This window comes from Silurus meridionalis, chromosome 18, assembly GCF_014805685.1.
Source record: "Silurus meridionalis isolate SWU-2019-XX chromosome 18, ASM1480568v1, whole genome shotgun sequence".
Taxonomy (NCBI): Eukaryota; Metazoa; Chordata; class Actinopteri; order Siluriformes; family Siluridae; genus Silurus; species Silurus meridionalis.
The window spans coordinates 27,487,405-27,504,904 of record NC_060901.1 but is presented as its reverse complement, the minus strand read 5'-3'; the positions used below and the strand labels follow the sequence as shown (position 1 = coordinate 27,504,904).

At 39.4% G+C, this 17,500-nt stretch overlaps 1 protein-coding gene across 2 annotated transcripts in view; it reads right to left on the bottom strand.

The window, feature by feature from the left end:
• Positions 1 to 10,725, bottom strand: part of adgrg11 (adhesion G protein-coupled receptor G11) — a 14,566-nt gene extending 3,841 nt beyond the window's left edge. The window contains exons 1-17 of one of the 2 annotated variants that reach the window (XM_046873330.1): positions 10,353 to 10,725; positions 9,348 to 9,426; positions 8,135 to 8,167; positions 4,247 to 4,312; positions 4,123 to 4,155; positions 3,977 to 4,009; positions 3,506 to 3,547; positions 3,079 to 3,168; positions 2,910 to 2,951; positions 2,734 to 2,805; positions 2,382 to 2,534; positions 1,654 to 1,683; positions 1,446 to 1,529; positions 1,132 to 1,270; positions 736 to 901; positions 385 to 519; positions 142 to 252 (exon numbers count right to left, since the gene is read on the bottom strand). In XM_046873330.1, coding sequence (XP_046729286.1) covers positions 142 to 252; positions 385 to 519; positions 736 to 901; positions 1,132 to 1,270; positions 1,446 to 1,529; positions 1,654 to 1,683; positions 2,382 to 2,534; positions 2,734 to 2,805; positions 2,910 to 2,951; positions 3,079 to 3,168; positions 3,506 to 3,547; positions 3,977 to 4,009; positions 4,123 to 4,155; positions 4,247 to 4,312; positions 8,135 to 8,167; positions 9,348 to 9,417 — 1,299 coding nt within the window. In that variant the 5' untranslated portion in view covers positions 9,418 to 9,426; positions 10,353 to 10,725. The remainder of the gene's footprint in view (positions 1 to 141; positions 253 to 384; positions 520 to 735; positions 902 to 1,131; positions 1,271 to 1,445; positions 1,530 to 1,653; positions 1,684 to 2,381; positions 2,535 to 2,733; positions 2,806 to 2,909; positions 2,952 to 3,078; positions 3,169 to 3,505; positions 3,548 to 3,976; positions 4,010 to 4,122; positions 4,156 to 4,246; positions 4,313 to 8,134; positions 8,168 to 9,347; positions 9,427 to 10,352) is intronic. The other variant, XM_046873331.1, reaches the window with a different exon arrangement.
• Positions 10,726 to 17,500: the final 6,775 nt, after the last annotated feature.

The following is a 17,500-nucleotide window of genomic DNA, read 5'->3' as shown; positions in this document are numbered from 1 at the left end:
TTCTCTTTAACTGCATTTTCATCCTCGTGTCCTGTCCGTTCCGTGGCAGCTACAGGTGCCATTACTGTATCATCATTTATTATTATTATTATTTATTTATTTATATATTATTTATTATTATTTAATCATTAATATTAATACCAGGTCAATGCTCCTGAAGGTTAGATTAAAAGTGTTGGTGAGATTTGATATTTCTTCTCCCATGTCGATGGAGTAAACTTCACCATTCAGCAGGCTGCAGTTTTCATTGCCCTTTCAGAAGACAAAGAACGAGTGTGAGAGTTAATTAGAATGATTACTTAATAGAATCTGGATATAATGTAAGATACAGTGAGTAACATTACAAGGTCATCTTCAGGGTCTGTGAAATCAGAAAGCGGGTACCTTCGGGAATGTGGGAAATTTGAGCAGAGATGCAAAAAGTGTGCTGCTGTTCGCATTGTGCGCTTTTTCGAAAGCCTCCTTTGGGACAGAGAAGGTCCTCTTAAAAGTACTCATCTGGGTTTTATCCTCAACGATCTGAAAGGCCAATGTGCGTTTTTATTAAATATCTGATCTGTGGTTGGGGAAGAATAAATGTGTCACAGAGCACTGGTGTGTGAACCTCTGAAACCCTTGGGCTTGAGGTGGCAGATGCGACAGCAAGGTTCAACCACACCCACATGTACACTAACAGTGAATATAAAAAGTCTATACACCCTTCTAAAACTCTTAATACACTTTTTTCATACTTACATTAAACTCACTATAATTATATGAGTACATGATGTAGATAGGTGCAAAGTCTGTTCCACGTGGAGGTTTTACATAAATCCCACTGATGTTGTTGAAGGACACAGACACCGAAGACTTATTCTCCATCGCTTTCAAAACCATCTTGTTTAAATCATTTATCAGATCCCTTCAGAACAGAGAGAGAAAGAAAGTTCATCAAAGTGAAAGATTAGCTTGAGGAACGTTCCTGGGATTCAGTCGTGTTACAGTTATTTACAGACATTTTGCACAGGAGATCATTAAAACATGATTTGTGCATTGGATGTTTAAATAATGGACATTTTTTATCCACAGTTTTGTTCACATGTATTCCATGCTTTGAACTGAAATACATAAATAAAGTAGACATTTTCGTACGAATAGTTGACGTTAGACTCTTGGGGAAATGTGAAATTGAGATTAAGGTGTCCTTCTGTTTTCTTGAAGGCATTTCCACACTTGTAGCACTCTGCAGACGATCCGTTTAATGTGATGATGTCATCATTTGAGGTGTTTCCTGCAAGCAGAATAGACCTTGTCAATGTACAATGAGAAATGTTTTTTTTTTTTTAAAGCAGTCGTATTCTTTTGCGTCTGTGAGTAATAATGTTTTTCCTTGTTCAGGATTCGAGTCGGAATAAATAAAAACAAACAAACAATCGGAATAAAATGCAGGATGTATTTATTCTCACCGCTGCAGTCTGTGTATTTAGCGCTCTGACAAATCGTATTGGGATCCACACACGTTATATTATCACAATTCCAAGTGATGTTTCCTTCAAAATCACATCAAACATACAAAAAGCCCTTCATTACCATAACCAAGACACACAGATTTAGAAATATTATTCTGATATTAATGTAATAATAACAATCATACAATACAAATTTCTCACATACCTGCAGGTTGAGTGCAGTTTATCAGCCGTGCTGTGAAATACACAGATCACACATAATATAACACACACTGTAACACAAGCGGCAACACAAGCTAACACAACATTCACTACTTTTCCGATCTGTTTTTGCCTTTACCTGGTCATCCATAATGCTCACTGTGGCTCGGGGTAAACTCTAAAATAAAGGCGTTGCTAGACATGGGGGAGACATGGGGAAAACATGGGGGAGACATGGGGGTAACTGAGGGACTGCAGGGACTGAAGAAGCCTGGTGGTCCACACTGATATAAATCTGACCAAAGCCTTGCACAGATCAACGGCTACTTCTGTTAGGTTCAACTTTTCTGTATTTCTTTTTTCTTCAGACTAATGTGTTAGGGAGAGGGTTTGTGGTAATTGTGCCCCAGGTGGTAGAAAAAAAATGCCCTGTGCTTGAAGCTCTCACTGAATGAGTCCAAGTACAGAACCATCAAGAAGGAGAAGCCCCCACCAGGTGGACTATCATTATTCCCAGATACCCCGTACTGGTTCTCCCAAAGCTTCCTCCTGGAAGGGTGTGGGAGTATGTGGGATTGGGGGTGTGATAAAGCTACCAGACCTTGGCTGGAAAACCAGGGGGACGTGTAACAATCAGTTTAATCTATTACAAATGATCTAATGTTATCATTTCCTGATAATCATATTCAAGTTTTCATTTCATGAGACTCAGATCTTTCAAAATTTCCATACCATTGCTGTTCATGCAGTTCTGAGATCTGTACACAAAGCAGACGGGTGTTGTGGGTCTGACATCTGTATCTCTGGTGATTTGGATTTTATATTCATTAGTGCGTCCATTATTGTTGTTTGATAACCACACACCGCTGTCTGAGAAGCTGCAGGCTGGGAGAATAAAAATAAATTAAAAACATCATTTTTTTAAATATACAAACTGGATTTAAAAATGAACTACGATAGAAAGAATGATCAGATACTCAGTGTGTGTTTAAGAGCAAAAGTAGAAGACTGCAGTATATACTACATGTTCAAGAGTTTCTTAATTCTATGCATTCTTCTCTCTCTCTCTCTTTTTCAAACTTACTTTCATTGGTCAGGTCAGAAGCATTTACATCAAATGATAAAATGCAGATTGACTTGTTGGAAGGTGACGATCCTGTGAAAAGAAAGAAAAATCCTGCATCCAGTAGCTTTAAATCAAATGCATAAAATAAATATAAACTTGAATCTAGTACTGAGTGCTGAATCGGTTTTTCTTACCGTTATAGATATTCCGGCAGTTTGACGTGGCATTAGTGCTGTCTGCATAATATTAATAAGTAATAAATTATCTAAAAGCAATGTATATATGCTAATAATAAAGAATTATTATAGAATATTATGAATTTATACTACAATATTAATACAAAATATGAATAAGTAAACTTACTACAAGAATTTTGTATTTGTCCCGTAAATCCTCCATCAAACAGCAAAATCTGCTCACACTGACTGCTCAGTACACACGGTGAACACACATCTACACAACACATTCCACACACCTCTGATTAGGTTTAAATTACTACCATTGATAACTTTTATTATTATATTACCTACAGATTAAGAAAAGCGACAATGTCTTTTGGAAATTCTGACCAGTACTTATGGTCCTGCTTTTAGTCCTGCTTTGGAAACACTGTGATTTATACAGTAGGGTTCTAATATCTGCACATGCATTGCTGTTACATTTTGAACTGAAGCAACATCAAAGATTTCTGTACCTTGATAAGTAATATTTATGCATATACAGAATTTTTACAAAATGACTCAATATTTAAACACAAATTTGTAAAAGTATTCATATTAATAGACATTACCAAAACACAGTGTCTGACAGATATCCGAGCTGCCAGATGAACCTACAAAATACAGAAATATTAAACAAAAACAATAATCAATGGAAAAACCTGTGCATTAAAGAGGCACATTATATGACTAAAAGTATGTGCTACCATGACCATTATAACCATATGACCCCTAAAGATATGTTGGTTGGTGTTGGTGTGGAAGTTGGAGTGGAAGTGCAAGACTGTCCTGCACTGAGCCCTGACCTCCTCAACCTCACTGAACACTTTATGGATGAACTGGAACTCGAAACTTCTTCCCTTCTCCGACATCAATATCTGATCTTACTAATACTCTTATAGCTGAATGATCACTAATCCCAATAACCACAATGTACATACATGTACTGGAAAGCTTTCCAGAAAAGTGAAGTCTATTAAAATTCATTGACCTGTAAAATCGCCCTGTAATCCCAATATTTTTGAATAAAATCTTTTTTTTACCTTCATTCTGGAATGTGCAAATTTGTAAACAGTCTGTGAAGTACAATAAGGTTATAAAGATCAGCAGTTTCAATTCTAGAATACTTTTAATAATTGGTTTGTTTCTATAGCTGAGTTATAATAATGATGATGATGATGATTCCCACCAGTGCAGTTTCTGTATTCAAACCAGTTCGTATCTATAAAGTAATAGATGATTAATTAATCAGCCATTTAGACCCTTTTAATGTATTTATTTATGGATTAGTTGATGTGTTAGTTCACTGATACCATTTGATTTCAGTGTTCCTTGACTGCTTGCTTTGTTCTGCTTGAGCTTTCGACATTGTTGCTTGTCTGTAAAATATAAAGATTGTTCAAGTTAGCTATAGCAGCTTGAAATGTGTAACTAACATAGGAATTTAGAACTCTCTATATTTAACAGCATCATTATTACACTGCAGTTTTACTATGTCTACATACCAGTGGCAGGCGCTGCATTTGCTACCTGGGCCTTCAGTGATTACATACCCGATTTAATCCACTTCTTAATACCACCACTGTCACATCTCAATTATAGAAACCATCAATACAATACAAACACACAATATAACAACACGTGGCATTACAGAGAGACATTTCACATCTGGAGGTGAAAACCATTTTACTAAAACAACAAACCCAGTTACACTCCAAACCTCTACACTACAACCACAACTGTGCACCTACAACATCTGGAGCAGTTCACAATCAAGATTCATCTAATAACATGACAAAAACATGAATCATTTAATAAAATACAATTTACACACCAGAGATACAGACTCATAATGTGCAGCGCCCCCCAGAGGCTGTAATCCAGTGTTACTGCTCGTATTCACTGGTCTGGAAGTGGAGAACAAACCCTTTCCCGGGCTGAGACACGCTAGCTAGCTTCAGGGTTGGTGACCTCCTCACCATGTCTCGCTTTTCTTCACAATGGATTTTTAAGTGTCTGAGACCAAATTAATTTCTCTTCCTCTGTAGGCATAAAAAAGTCTAACTCAGATGTATGAACGTGTGCAGAGCTACACACGTGTTTTACCAGTCAAACTCGGCTGTAACAGTTTTCCTCTGACCAACCAATCAGAAGACGGAGCTGTGCTGACGCTATTCTGGGCCAGTGAGCTGCTCTGTGAGGAGAATCTGAAATCTGATTGGTTAAAGAAACAGAGCTGTTGGTAATATTCTCTATGGTAAAAGTCCAGCAGTACTGATTCTGAAGGCTCTGAGCAGATTAGATTCACATGGCAGCACATAGAGACTGAAATCTGATTGGACAAAACATCTACATACACGTACTGAAGCAGTGCAGCCGAGAGAAACGCCCTGAACTGTACAACCTGGACTAAACACAATCATCACTCATCTCGATCCACTCCACCACCATTTATATATTTATTATTATTTATACTCGCACCTTATATTCAGTACAATGTTTACATGCTGTTTTTGCACCTTTTATACTACAGTATAATGTTTACATGCTGTCTTTGCACCTCCTTGCTGCTGTTTTTTTGCACTACATTGCTCTGTTCTGTTTGTACTTTCTCCTGGGTATAGTTTTTACATTCACCTCACACAGTACTGTATATGTAAGTATACAGTAGGTTTACTAGTCGGCGCTATACTTGGTTTTTGTCTTTTGTCTTGTCTTGTGTTGTCTGTCTGCACTCTGTCTGTCTGTACTGTTCTTTTGTTTGCACTGTTTGCACCAGGCTGCACTCGATGCACTTTATGTTGTTTTGTTGTTTAGTGTAGCACCAGGGTTTCGGAGGAACGTTGTTTCGTTTTTACTGTGTACTGTGTACCACTGTGTATGGTAAAAATGACAATAAAAGCCACTTGACTTGACTTGACTTGAAATAAAGAGAATAAACTGATTAATAAATTAATACAATTTCATGGAACAAATATTAGAATTTAGGCTGTAAATGTAAGTCAGTGCTTCTGATAGTGTTTAGACCTGCAGAAAAGGCTTTGCCCTGCCCGCCTGCCACTGCTACATACACATTAGAGATAAGATATATGTGCACACACACTATATATATATATATTTATATATATATATATATATATATATATATATATATATATATATATACAGTGAGGAAAATAAGTATTTGAACACCCTGCTATTTTGCAAGTTCTCCCACTTAGAAATCATGGAGGGGTCTGAAATTGTCATCGTAGGTGCATGTCCACTGTGAGAGACATAATCTAAAAAAAATCACAATATATGATTTTTAAACTATTTATTTGTATGATACAGCTGCAAATAAGTATTTGAACACCTGTCTATCAGCTAGAATTCTGACCCTTGAAGACCTGTTAGTCTGCCTTTAAAATGTCCACCTCCACTACATTTATTATCCTAAATTAGATGCACCTGTTTGAGGTCGTTAGCTGCATAAAGACACCTGTCCACCCCATACAATCAGTAAGAATCCAACTACTAACATGGCCAAGACCAAGAGCTGTCCAAAGACACTAGAGACAAAATTGTACACCTCCACAAGGCTGGAAAGGGCTACGGGAAATTGCCAAGCAGCTTGGTGAAAAAGGTCCACTGTTGGAGCAATCATTAGAAAATGGAAGAAGCTAAACATGACTGTCAATCTCCCTCGGACTGGGGCTCCATGCAAGATCTCACCTCGTGGGGGTCTCAATGATCCTAAGGAAGGTGAGAAATCAGCCCAGAACTACACGGGAGGAGCTGGTCAATGACCTGAAAAGAGCTGGGACCACCGTTTCCAAGGTTACTGTTGGTAATACACTAAGGCGTCATGGTTTGAAATCATGCATGGCACGGAAGGTTCCCCTGCTTAAACCAGCACATGTCCAGGCACGTCTTAAGTTTGCCAATGACCATTTGGATGATCCAGAGGTCATGGGAGAAAGTCATGTGGTCAGATGAGACCAAAATAGAACTTTTGGGTCATAATTCCACTAAACGTGTTTGGAGGAAGAAGAATGATGAGTACCATCCAAGAACACCATCCCTACTGTGAAGCATGGGGTGGTAGCATCATGCTTTGGGGTGTTTTCTGCACATGGGACAGGGCGACTGCACTGTATTAAGGAGAAGATGACCGGGGCCATGTATTGCGAGATTTTGGGAACAACCTCCTTCCCTCAGTTAGAGCATTGAAGATGGGTCGAGGCTGGGTCTTCCAACATGACAATGACCCGAATCACACAGCCAGGATAACCAAGGAGTGGCTCTGTAAGAAGCATATCAAGGTTCTGGCGTGGCCTAGCCAGTCTCCAGACCTAAACCCAATAGAGAATCTTTGGAGGAGCTCAAACTCCGTGTTTCTCAGCGACAGGCCAGAAACCTGACTGATCTAGAGAAGATCTGTGTGGAGGTGGACCAAAATCCCTCCTGCAGTGTGTGCAAACCTGGTGAAAACTACAGGAAACGTTTGACCTCTGTAATTGCAAACAAAGGCTACTGTACCAAATATTAACATTGACTTTCTCAGGTGTTCAAATACTTATTTGCAGCTGTATCATACAAATAAATAGTTTAAAAATCATACATTGTGATTTCTGGATTTTTTTTTAGATTATGTCTCTCACAGTGGACATGCACCTACGATGACAATTTCAGACCCCTCCATGATTTCTAAGTGGGAGAACTTGCAAAATAGCAGCGTGTTCAAATACTTATTTTCCTCACTGTATATACACACAGTCAAAACTCGCGGCTCTGAAAATCTTTGGGTTCTCATTTGGAACGTAACTTACAGCAAGTTACAAAACTTAATCCGCAGCAGCACCGAATGTTCAGGAACGTTAGGAATAACTTTTTTTAACTGTTTTTAACAAATTTTATAGAATTTCAAAAAAACTTTATTGTATTGCATTAATTCACTACGGTACCATAGGGGCTGCGGGGGTGTGTCCAAAATAGGCAGATTTTTGTATTTAATTTTTTTTTATACCACACATGCACAAACACACACATACGAAGATAGATTTAGATGTACAGGGGTGCAGTACAGTGCAGCAGAGTCTCTTATTACAGCTTTCTAAAGTGAGCTTTCTGAAAAACAGAAATACCACTGAGTGCAATCTGTCTGACTTTTCCAAACAATGAGATTTAGATTTTAAGTAGGATAAAAAAACAATTCTTACTTAGATGCTGCATGCAATTCTTTTGACTGTTTTCTACAATATAACACACACACACACACACACACACACACACACACACACACACACACACAGTTTATACATTCATTCTTAGAAATGTGATATAGTGCACTATTGATAAATATATACATTGATTAACGATCTTTTCTAGACATTCTGTAAAGTGTAAAGAAAAAGAAAATAAAGTTCAGTGTATTTCCTCTGATCAGGTACAGAACTGTAATCATATAATATAATATCCTGCATTCATCCACTGGTCTACTGCTACATTAAATACATTATTTCCACATACAAAATCCTTAAAAACAAAACCACCACACACTAACACACACCACCACATACTAACACACACCACCACACACTTACACACTTACACACACTAACACACACCACACACTTACACACACTTACACACTAACACACCACCACACTAACACACACCACCACACACTGACACACCACCACACTTACACACTTACACACACTAACACACCACCACACACTTACACACACTTACACACTAACACACCACCACACACTTACACACACACACACACACCACACACTTACACACTTACACACACACACACCACACACTTACACACACACACACTAACACACACCACCACACTAACACACCACCACACACACACTTACACACACTTACACACACTAACACACACCACACACTTACACACTTACACACACTAACACACCACCACACTGACACACACCACACACACTAACACACACCACCACACACACACACACACTTACACACACCACACACTAACACACCACCACACACTTACACACTTACACACTAACACACACCACCACACACTAACACACACCACCACACACTGACACACACCACCACACTAACACACACCACCACTCACTACCACACACTAACACACACTAACACACACCATTACATCACCACACATTAACACACCACACTACACATCACCACACACCAACACACTAGCACACACCACCACACCACCACACACTAACACACACTAGCACACACCACCACACACCACCACACAGTAATCATATAATCATATACACATCACCACACACTCACACACACTAGCACACACCACCACACAACACCACACACTAACACACAGTTCAGACAGAGTTTTAGTTGGAGATAAATTAATTGTATTTATCTGATTTGTAAAACCTGATTTTTGTACACATGTACTCCAAAAGGTCATCAGTAAGATCATGAGAGAGCAACACGTCCACTTCATCTTTACACACTGAAATAACAATAAAAAGATATAGCATTAGAAGTATGTGTGTGTGTGTGTGTGTGTGTGTGTGTCATATTTTGAACATTTAATATTCATTAATATTCATTTGCATTATATTTGGGTACACAGCTAAGAGAGACTATTACACACACACACACACACACACACACACACACACACACACACACACTACAGAAAGCGTGTTTTATGATTCGTTTAATCATTAACATTTGTTTGATGAGAGAAAATTTGACATTACACTCGGTGGTCACAGGTATTGACCAGTACACAACTTTTCCTCCCATATGAACATCTTCTCCAAACTGTTGGACACACAAGTGTACAGGACACCCTTGGATGCAGAAACATGAAAATTTGTCTTCATTTGATCTAGGAGACCCAGAACCTGTTCCAGCATGACACAAAGTGCACAAAGCAGTTTCATGAAGATCTTCTTTCCATGGGTTGGAGTGGAAGATCTCCTGCTGTAGAACTCCAACCCTAGTGAACACCTTTGGGATGAATGTGAGCGCTGACTGCACCCCAGGAACCTTCTCACCTACACTTTACTAACACCGTTGTAGCTGAATGAATCTCCAACATATCTAGTAGAACATCTTCCCAGAATTGTGGAGATTATTTTAACAGTAAATGGAGACTAAATGTGAAACAGAAAGTTCATAAAGAAGCACATATTATGGTGTATATGTGTTCGAATAAAATTTTGCAATTTAAATAAACAAATTAAACAGCAGGGGAAATACGTCCTCTGTCTATAAAGTGTGAAAGAAAGTTCATATGTGCTGGATGGTTCGATTTTATTCCCTCCAGCATCCAGCATCATGTGAAATATCTATCTTCTCCTGAAGCTCAGAAATCCTCACAGGAACAGGATTAGAAAATACGTGAGAAAATAAAGTGTAGAGTCTTACCTGTACAGCTCAGCTCCTATCTGTCTTCCACTCGGTCTTACTGTCACGTTCTGTCTGACTAGGGTTTTACACACACACACACACACACACACACACAAATACATACTCCAGGATACACTACTAAATTTACATGTGTTTTCCCTTTAAAGAAAGCAAATACACACACACACACACACACTCTCTGTAGGCTTATAATCTCTATAGTAATTTGCATGTAGAATAGAACTGTATTTATTTATTAATACATTAGTACATTAAATGTACATTACTGCACAGTGAAATTCTTTTCTTTTGCATATCTCAGCTTTTTCAGAAACTTGGGTCAGAGTGCAGGTCAGCTATGATGCAGCACCTCTGGAGCACAGAGGGGTTAAGGGCCTTGCTCAAGGGCCCAAGAGTGGCAGCTTGCCGATACTAACCACTAGACCACCACTGTGTGTATTCACGTATGCGTGTGTACATGTATACACACACACACACACACACACACACACACACACACACACACACACACACAGTAACACATTGTAGCACACACACACACACACACACACACACACACACACACACACACACACACACACACACACACACACACAGTAACACATTGTAACACACACTAACACCTGTAAGATATTTTAACACACTAACACACACTAACACACACTAACACACACTAACACACTGTAACACATTGTAACACACACTAACACACTGTAAGATATTTTAACACACACACACACACACACACACACACACACACACACACACACACTGTAACACATTGTAACACATTGTAACACACACTAACACAGTGTAAGATATTTTAACACACTAACACACTGTAACACATTGTAATAAACTAACACACACTAACATACTGTAAGATATTGTAACGCACATTAACACACAGTAACACATTGTAACACACACACACACACACACACACACACACTGTAACACATTGTAACACACTAACATTCTGTAAGATATTTTAACACACAATAACACACACTAAAACACTGTAACACATTGTAATAAACTAACACACACTAACATACTGTAAGATATTGTAACGCACAATAACACACAGTAACACATTGTAACAAACTAACACGCACTAACATACTGTAAGATATTGTAACACACACTAACACACACTAACATTCTGTTAGACATTGTAACATTCACTAACACACACTAACATTCTGTAAGACATTGTAACATACACTAACACACACTAACATTCTGTAAGACATTGTAACATTCACTAACACACACTAACATTCTGTAAGACATTGTAACATACACTAACACACACTGTAACACATTGTAACACACTAACATTCTGTAAGATATTTTAACACACAATAACACACACTAAAACACTGTAACACATTGTAATAAACTAACACGCACTAACATACTGTAAGATATTGTAACACACACTAACACACTAACATTCTGTTAGACATTGTAACACACACTAACACACTAACATTCTGTAAGACATTGTAACATTCACTAACACACACTAACATTCTGTAAGACATTGTAACATACACTAACACACTAACATTCTGTAAGAAAGACATTGTAACACACACTAACACACACTAACACACTGTAACACATTGTAACACACTAACACACACTAACACACTGTAACACATTGTAACACACACTAACACACACTAACACACTGTAACACATTGTAACACACTAACACACACTAACATTCTGTAAGACATTGTTACACACTACACACACTAACATTCTGTAAGACATTGTAACACACACTAACATTCTGTAAGACATTGTAACACACACTAGCACCCATTAGGACACACTTACACATAAAAACATACACTAACTCACAGTAAGACACTATAGGACACACATTTTATAGTTGATTTCTTTGTTAGGTAAACAGTTATTTATGCCCCTGGATGTGTTTTTGTTGACTTTGTCCCCACTGTAGTTTAAACACAAGACCCACACAGATTATGATTTATATAAAGCCTGTGTTTTGTCTGTTCATGTACTGTTTGTTTTGCAAATGACCACAGAAGGTGTTTCGAGGGAAGAGATGTTTATCAGGAGATCTGTTTCCATGCTGCACACAGATATCAATCAGTAATAAAAGGACATGATGTTTACCATTCATCACCTACACCACACCCTTTTACTGTAACTATAAACAGATCACAATATAACATCATTCGCTCAGGAAGAAAAATGTGGGAGCACACACACACACGAGCATACACACACACACACACACACACACACACACACACACACACACACACACACACACACAACTCTGCTGCGGATCATTTTCCTAAAACAACATGTCATAAAGGAACACACAATATTACACACTCCATAACACACTATATATTGTACACATTATACCTCACTTTACACACTATAACACACTTTACACATGGTGACACACTGTATACACTATAAAATACACTATAGACTATAACACACACATTATACACTATAACACACCGTGTAGACTATAACACACATACTGTAGAACTCACAATGTAAACACTATAACACACTTTACACACTATAACACACTTTACACACACTTTACACACTATAACACACTTTACACACTATTACACACTTCACACACTATAACACACCATATAGACTATAACACTATTACACACTATAACACACACTTTCAGACTTTAGAACTCACACTGTAAATACTGTAATACACTTTACACACTATAACACACACTATCAGACTTTCATAGTCACACTTAACACACTTTACACACAGTTACACATTACACACTACAGCACACACTTTCAGCCTTTAGAACACTGTAAATACCGTAACACACTTTACACACTATAACACCCACTATAGTTTATAACACACTTTACACACTATAACACACACTATCAGACTTTAATAGTCACACTTAACACACTTTACACACAATTACACACTTTACACACTATAACACAAACTATAACACACACACTATATCAGACTGTAGAACACACACTGTAACACTGTGACCCAGCCACAGGTGTAATTACTCTACAGGTTAATCCTCTATATGGCCAGTAGATGGCGGTGACACGTTGTAATAAAGAGTAACACAATGTAATACAGGGTAATTAAAACTCCACTTGCTGCATTGTACACACACACACACACACACACACACACACACACACACACACACACAGTTTACTTGGCTGTGAGGAGTGTGTTAGTGCTGATTGGACTGAATGAGTGAAAATGTTTATGAGCAGGTGTGTGTAAGTTATTTCAGCACATAAATGTAATGAGTGTGACATATCTGTCACCAGTCTCCCCCACTTACACACACTTTACACACCATGAGACACACTGTAACACACACACTACACACTATAACACTATGACGAGTCACAGCAGCAGGTTAGCATCAGCTCAACCCATGTTACCTGTTACAGCGTGTCAGTGCGCTCAATGTACTTATAGAAGGATCTGTGTGTGTGTGTGTGTGTGTGTGTGTGTATGTCTCAGAGTTTCCTATGCTTTCAGGAAGGAAGTCTGAACTTAATTTTTTTAGAAGTCAATTTCCCCTCAGCAGCTAAATATAAACTCCACTCTGAAGCTGAGAAACTCAGAAACTTTCCATTTTGGATGTGAAGAGACCTGATACACACACACACACAAACACACACACACACACACACACACATATACACACACACATACACACACATACACACACACACACATATACACACACACACACACACACACACACACACACACACACACACACACACACACACACACACACACACACACACACACACACACACACACACACACACACACACACACACACACACACACACACACACACACACACACACACACACACACACACACATACACACACACACACACACACACACATACACACACACACACACACACACACATACACACACACACACACACACACACACACACACACACACACACACACACACACACACACACACACTGTGTAATAATATGGTCAGCACATTCTGCAAACACAATCATCGATCTATCTATCTATCTATCTATCTATCTATCTATCTATCTATTTTATGTAATCTATCCTTCTTCCTCTGACTTATTTATGTGTAAGGTGTGTGTGTGTGTGTGTGTGTGTGTGTGTGTGTGTGTGCTGTGGAACAGATCTGTCTGAATGTTCTACACAGAGAAAGTTCACCTCTGTGTGTGAACCAGAGCTCAGAAGAAAACCTGCAGCTGGAACCAGGTCTTTATTTAGAAAATCTACCTCTTACCTTCGGAATGTATGACATCACACACACACACACACACACACACACACACACACACACACACACACACACACACACACACACACACACACACACACACACTCAGAGCAGGTGATTTGGAATGGAAACCCCGTGACTGCACGATTGGATGAAAGTGTGATGATGTCACCAGTCTCTATCCCTCCCTGGGGGTTATGGAGACCAAAGCTGGAAGTTTCCTTTCATCCTCATATAATGTGTGTGTGTGTGTGTGTGTGTGTGTGTGTGTGTGTGTGTGTGTGTGTGTGTTGGTCCTGGTTTCTTTACACATTTGGGCTCTGGTGATATTTCAGGGATTTTCCTCCTACTGCAGGTTCCACCCTGTACAGAGAAAAACTAACAGGAAATGGGTCTTTCCATCTTCTTCATGAGGAACATTTCAGACTCCAGATTTGGTTCTACCATTTTCTTCTGCTGGTGGAACTCATACACCTCAAGGTTTGCTGTGAAGAAGCTTTTTGGTTGTACAGGGTGATGATTTGAGTTGAAGCAGTTTAAGCATTCTCATAAAGACAGCCCTCACTCAGACAGCTTCCTCATTTGCTGTTCTAGTGAGGTCCACTCCTCTGGGAAGATGTTCCAAATCTTGTTGAGATTTATGCTCATTTAAACTCAAGGGTGTTAGTAGGTAGCATCAGGTACTGATGGAGGTGAGGTGAGGAGGCCTGGGGTGCCGTCCCAATTCACCATCCAAGGTTGGAGCTCTATAGCAGGGGATCCTCCACATCTTCCAATGCATGGAGAGCAGATCTTCATGTAGTCTCCATGTTCAAGTGAAGCCAAAATGTTATGCATCCAAAGAGGGTTTCTGGGAACAGTTGGGAGAAGAACGACATATTGGTGGAAAGGTCGGGTGTCCTAATACTTTTGGCCAAACTGTGTACTATGATTTAGCCTGTGGTTGCGCAAACAAATGTGTATTAATTTTTTTTTATTATCTCCTGTACAACACACACACACACACACACACACACACACACACACACACTGAGGGTGTTCTTTTTGCTATACTGCTGATGTCACGTTCGTCTCTAAACAGGAAATGAACTCATCGCTCGTGACAGAATCAGAAACCGCACTTAAGTGTGTAAACACTGTATAGTTCTCTCTTCCTTTGTCTCTTCACACACACACACACACACACACACACACACACACACACAGACACACATATGAGCTCAAAGTTTCCTCTCTCGGAGTACACTGTTAGCCGTGTGTCATTTGCTGCGAGCGACGTTTCCTTTTTACTGTCACTCGCTACATTTTTACACAAATATCTGAACTTTCTACTTCTCACATTTTCACACCAGACTCGTTACTTTACTTTTAATCTATTTGGTGACATCATCGTTATTTTTTATTTCTCACGCCACCGTTTTTCAGCACATCAACATGTTTCTTCCCATTGTGCAGCTTTTTCAATTCACTGGTGCATCATTTCCTGTTTCTCACTGCATGTACATACATATTATAATCTTCAGCTCAGCCAAATCCCAGCCTGGAGGGCATGTCCGGAGTGATTCTCAGCCTGGAGGGCATGTCTGAAATGATTCTCAGCCTGGAGCACATCTCCGGAGTGATTCTTAGCCTGGAGGGCATGTCTGGAGTGATTCTCAGCCTGGAGCACATCTCCGGAGTGTTTCTCAGCCTGGAGGGCATGTCTGGAGTGATTCTCATCCTGGAGGGCATATCTGGTGTGTTTCTCAGCCTGGAGCACATCTCTGGAGTGATTCTCAGCCTGGAGGGCATCTGTGGTGTGTTTCTCAGCCTGGAGCCCATCTCCGGACTGATTCTCAGCCTGGAGGGCATCTGTGGTGTGTTTCTCAGCCTGGAGGGCATCTCCGGACTGATTCTCAGCCTGGAGGGCATCTCCAGTGTGTTTCTCAGCCTGGGGGGCATGTACAGAGTAATTTTCAGCCTGGAGAGCATGTTCAAAGTATTTCTAAACTGTTTCCCACCCAATAAGGTCTCAATCTGTGGACCTGGCCATGACATGTATCAAATCATTAAACACACATGACCTCACTTGACACACAATCTGGAAAGATCTGCCCAAATCACCAGATTACATCATCACTGAGATTTTTTTAAAAAAGGTTTTTACATGTCGCATGTATGTTACAGCGCAGAAAGATTCTTTCTTCGCATATCCAGGCAAAGTTGTCAGGCATTAAACAGCATCCCTGAAGCAGAAAAGGTTAAGGGCCTTGCTCAGGGGCCCAACAAAGGCAGCTTGGTGGGGCTGAGGCTTAAACATCTGATCTTCCACTCTAAAAAAACCCCAGAACTTTAATCGCTGAGCTAGCACATCCCCCGATCTCCTTGCTGTGACATCATCATTGTGCGACCACGACCTCCATTCTGTTTTTAGTTATATGTTGTATCATTTCAGTACCTAGTGAGAAACCTGCTAGCGTGCTAGTCAGCTAATTAGCGTCACCTTCTGAGCATGTCATTCTTCTATAATCTGCTATTGTATTAGTGACTAACTAACTTGATAAGCTAGCTTCTTGGACTACAGCTTAATAAAAAAAACACAAAGAGATGCCATTATTATAGTGCCTCGGGCTAACAAACAATCAAACCGAAAATCCCGTCTTTATTTTTACCTTTTAAAACAATATTACATGATCATCACCTGACAGAAACAGAAGCTTTTTCCTCTTCTATATCTTTTCTTTTTTCCCCTTTCGTCTGTGTACCAGGTGTGTCTGAGGGTGCAATCCTGGCTATTTTTGGAGACACTAAACAAATTATGGGATGTTTGTCCAGGTTTCCACCTC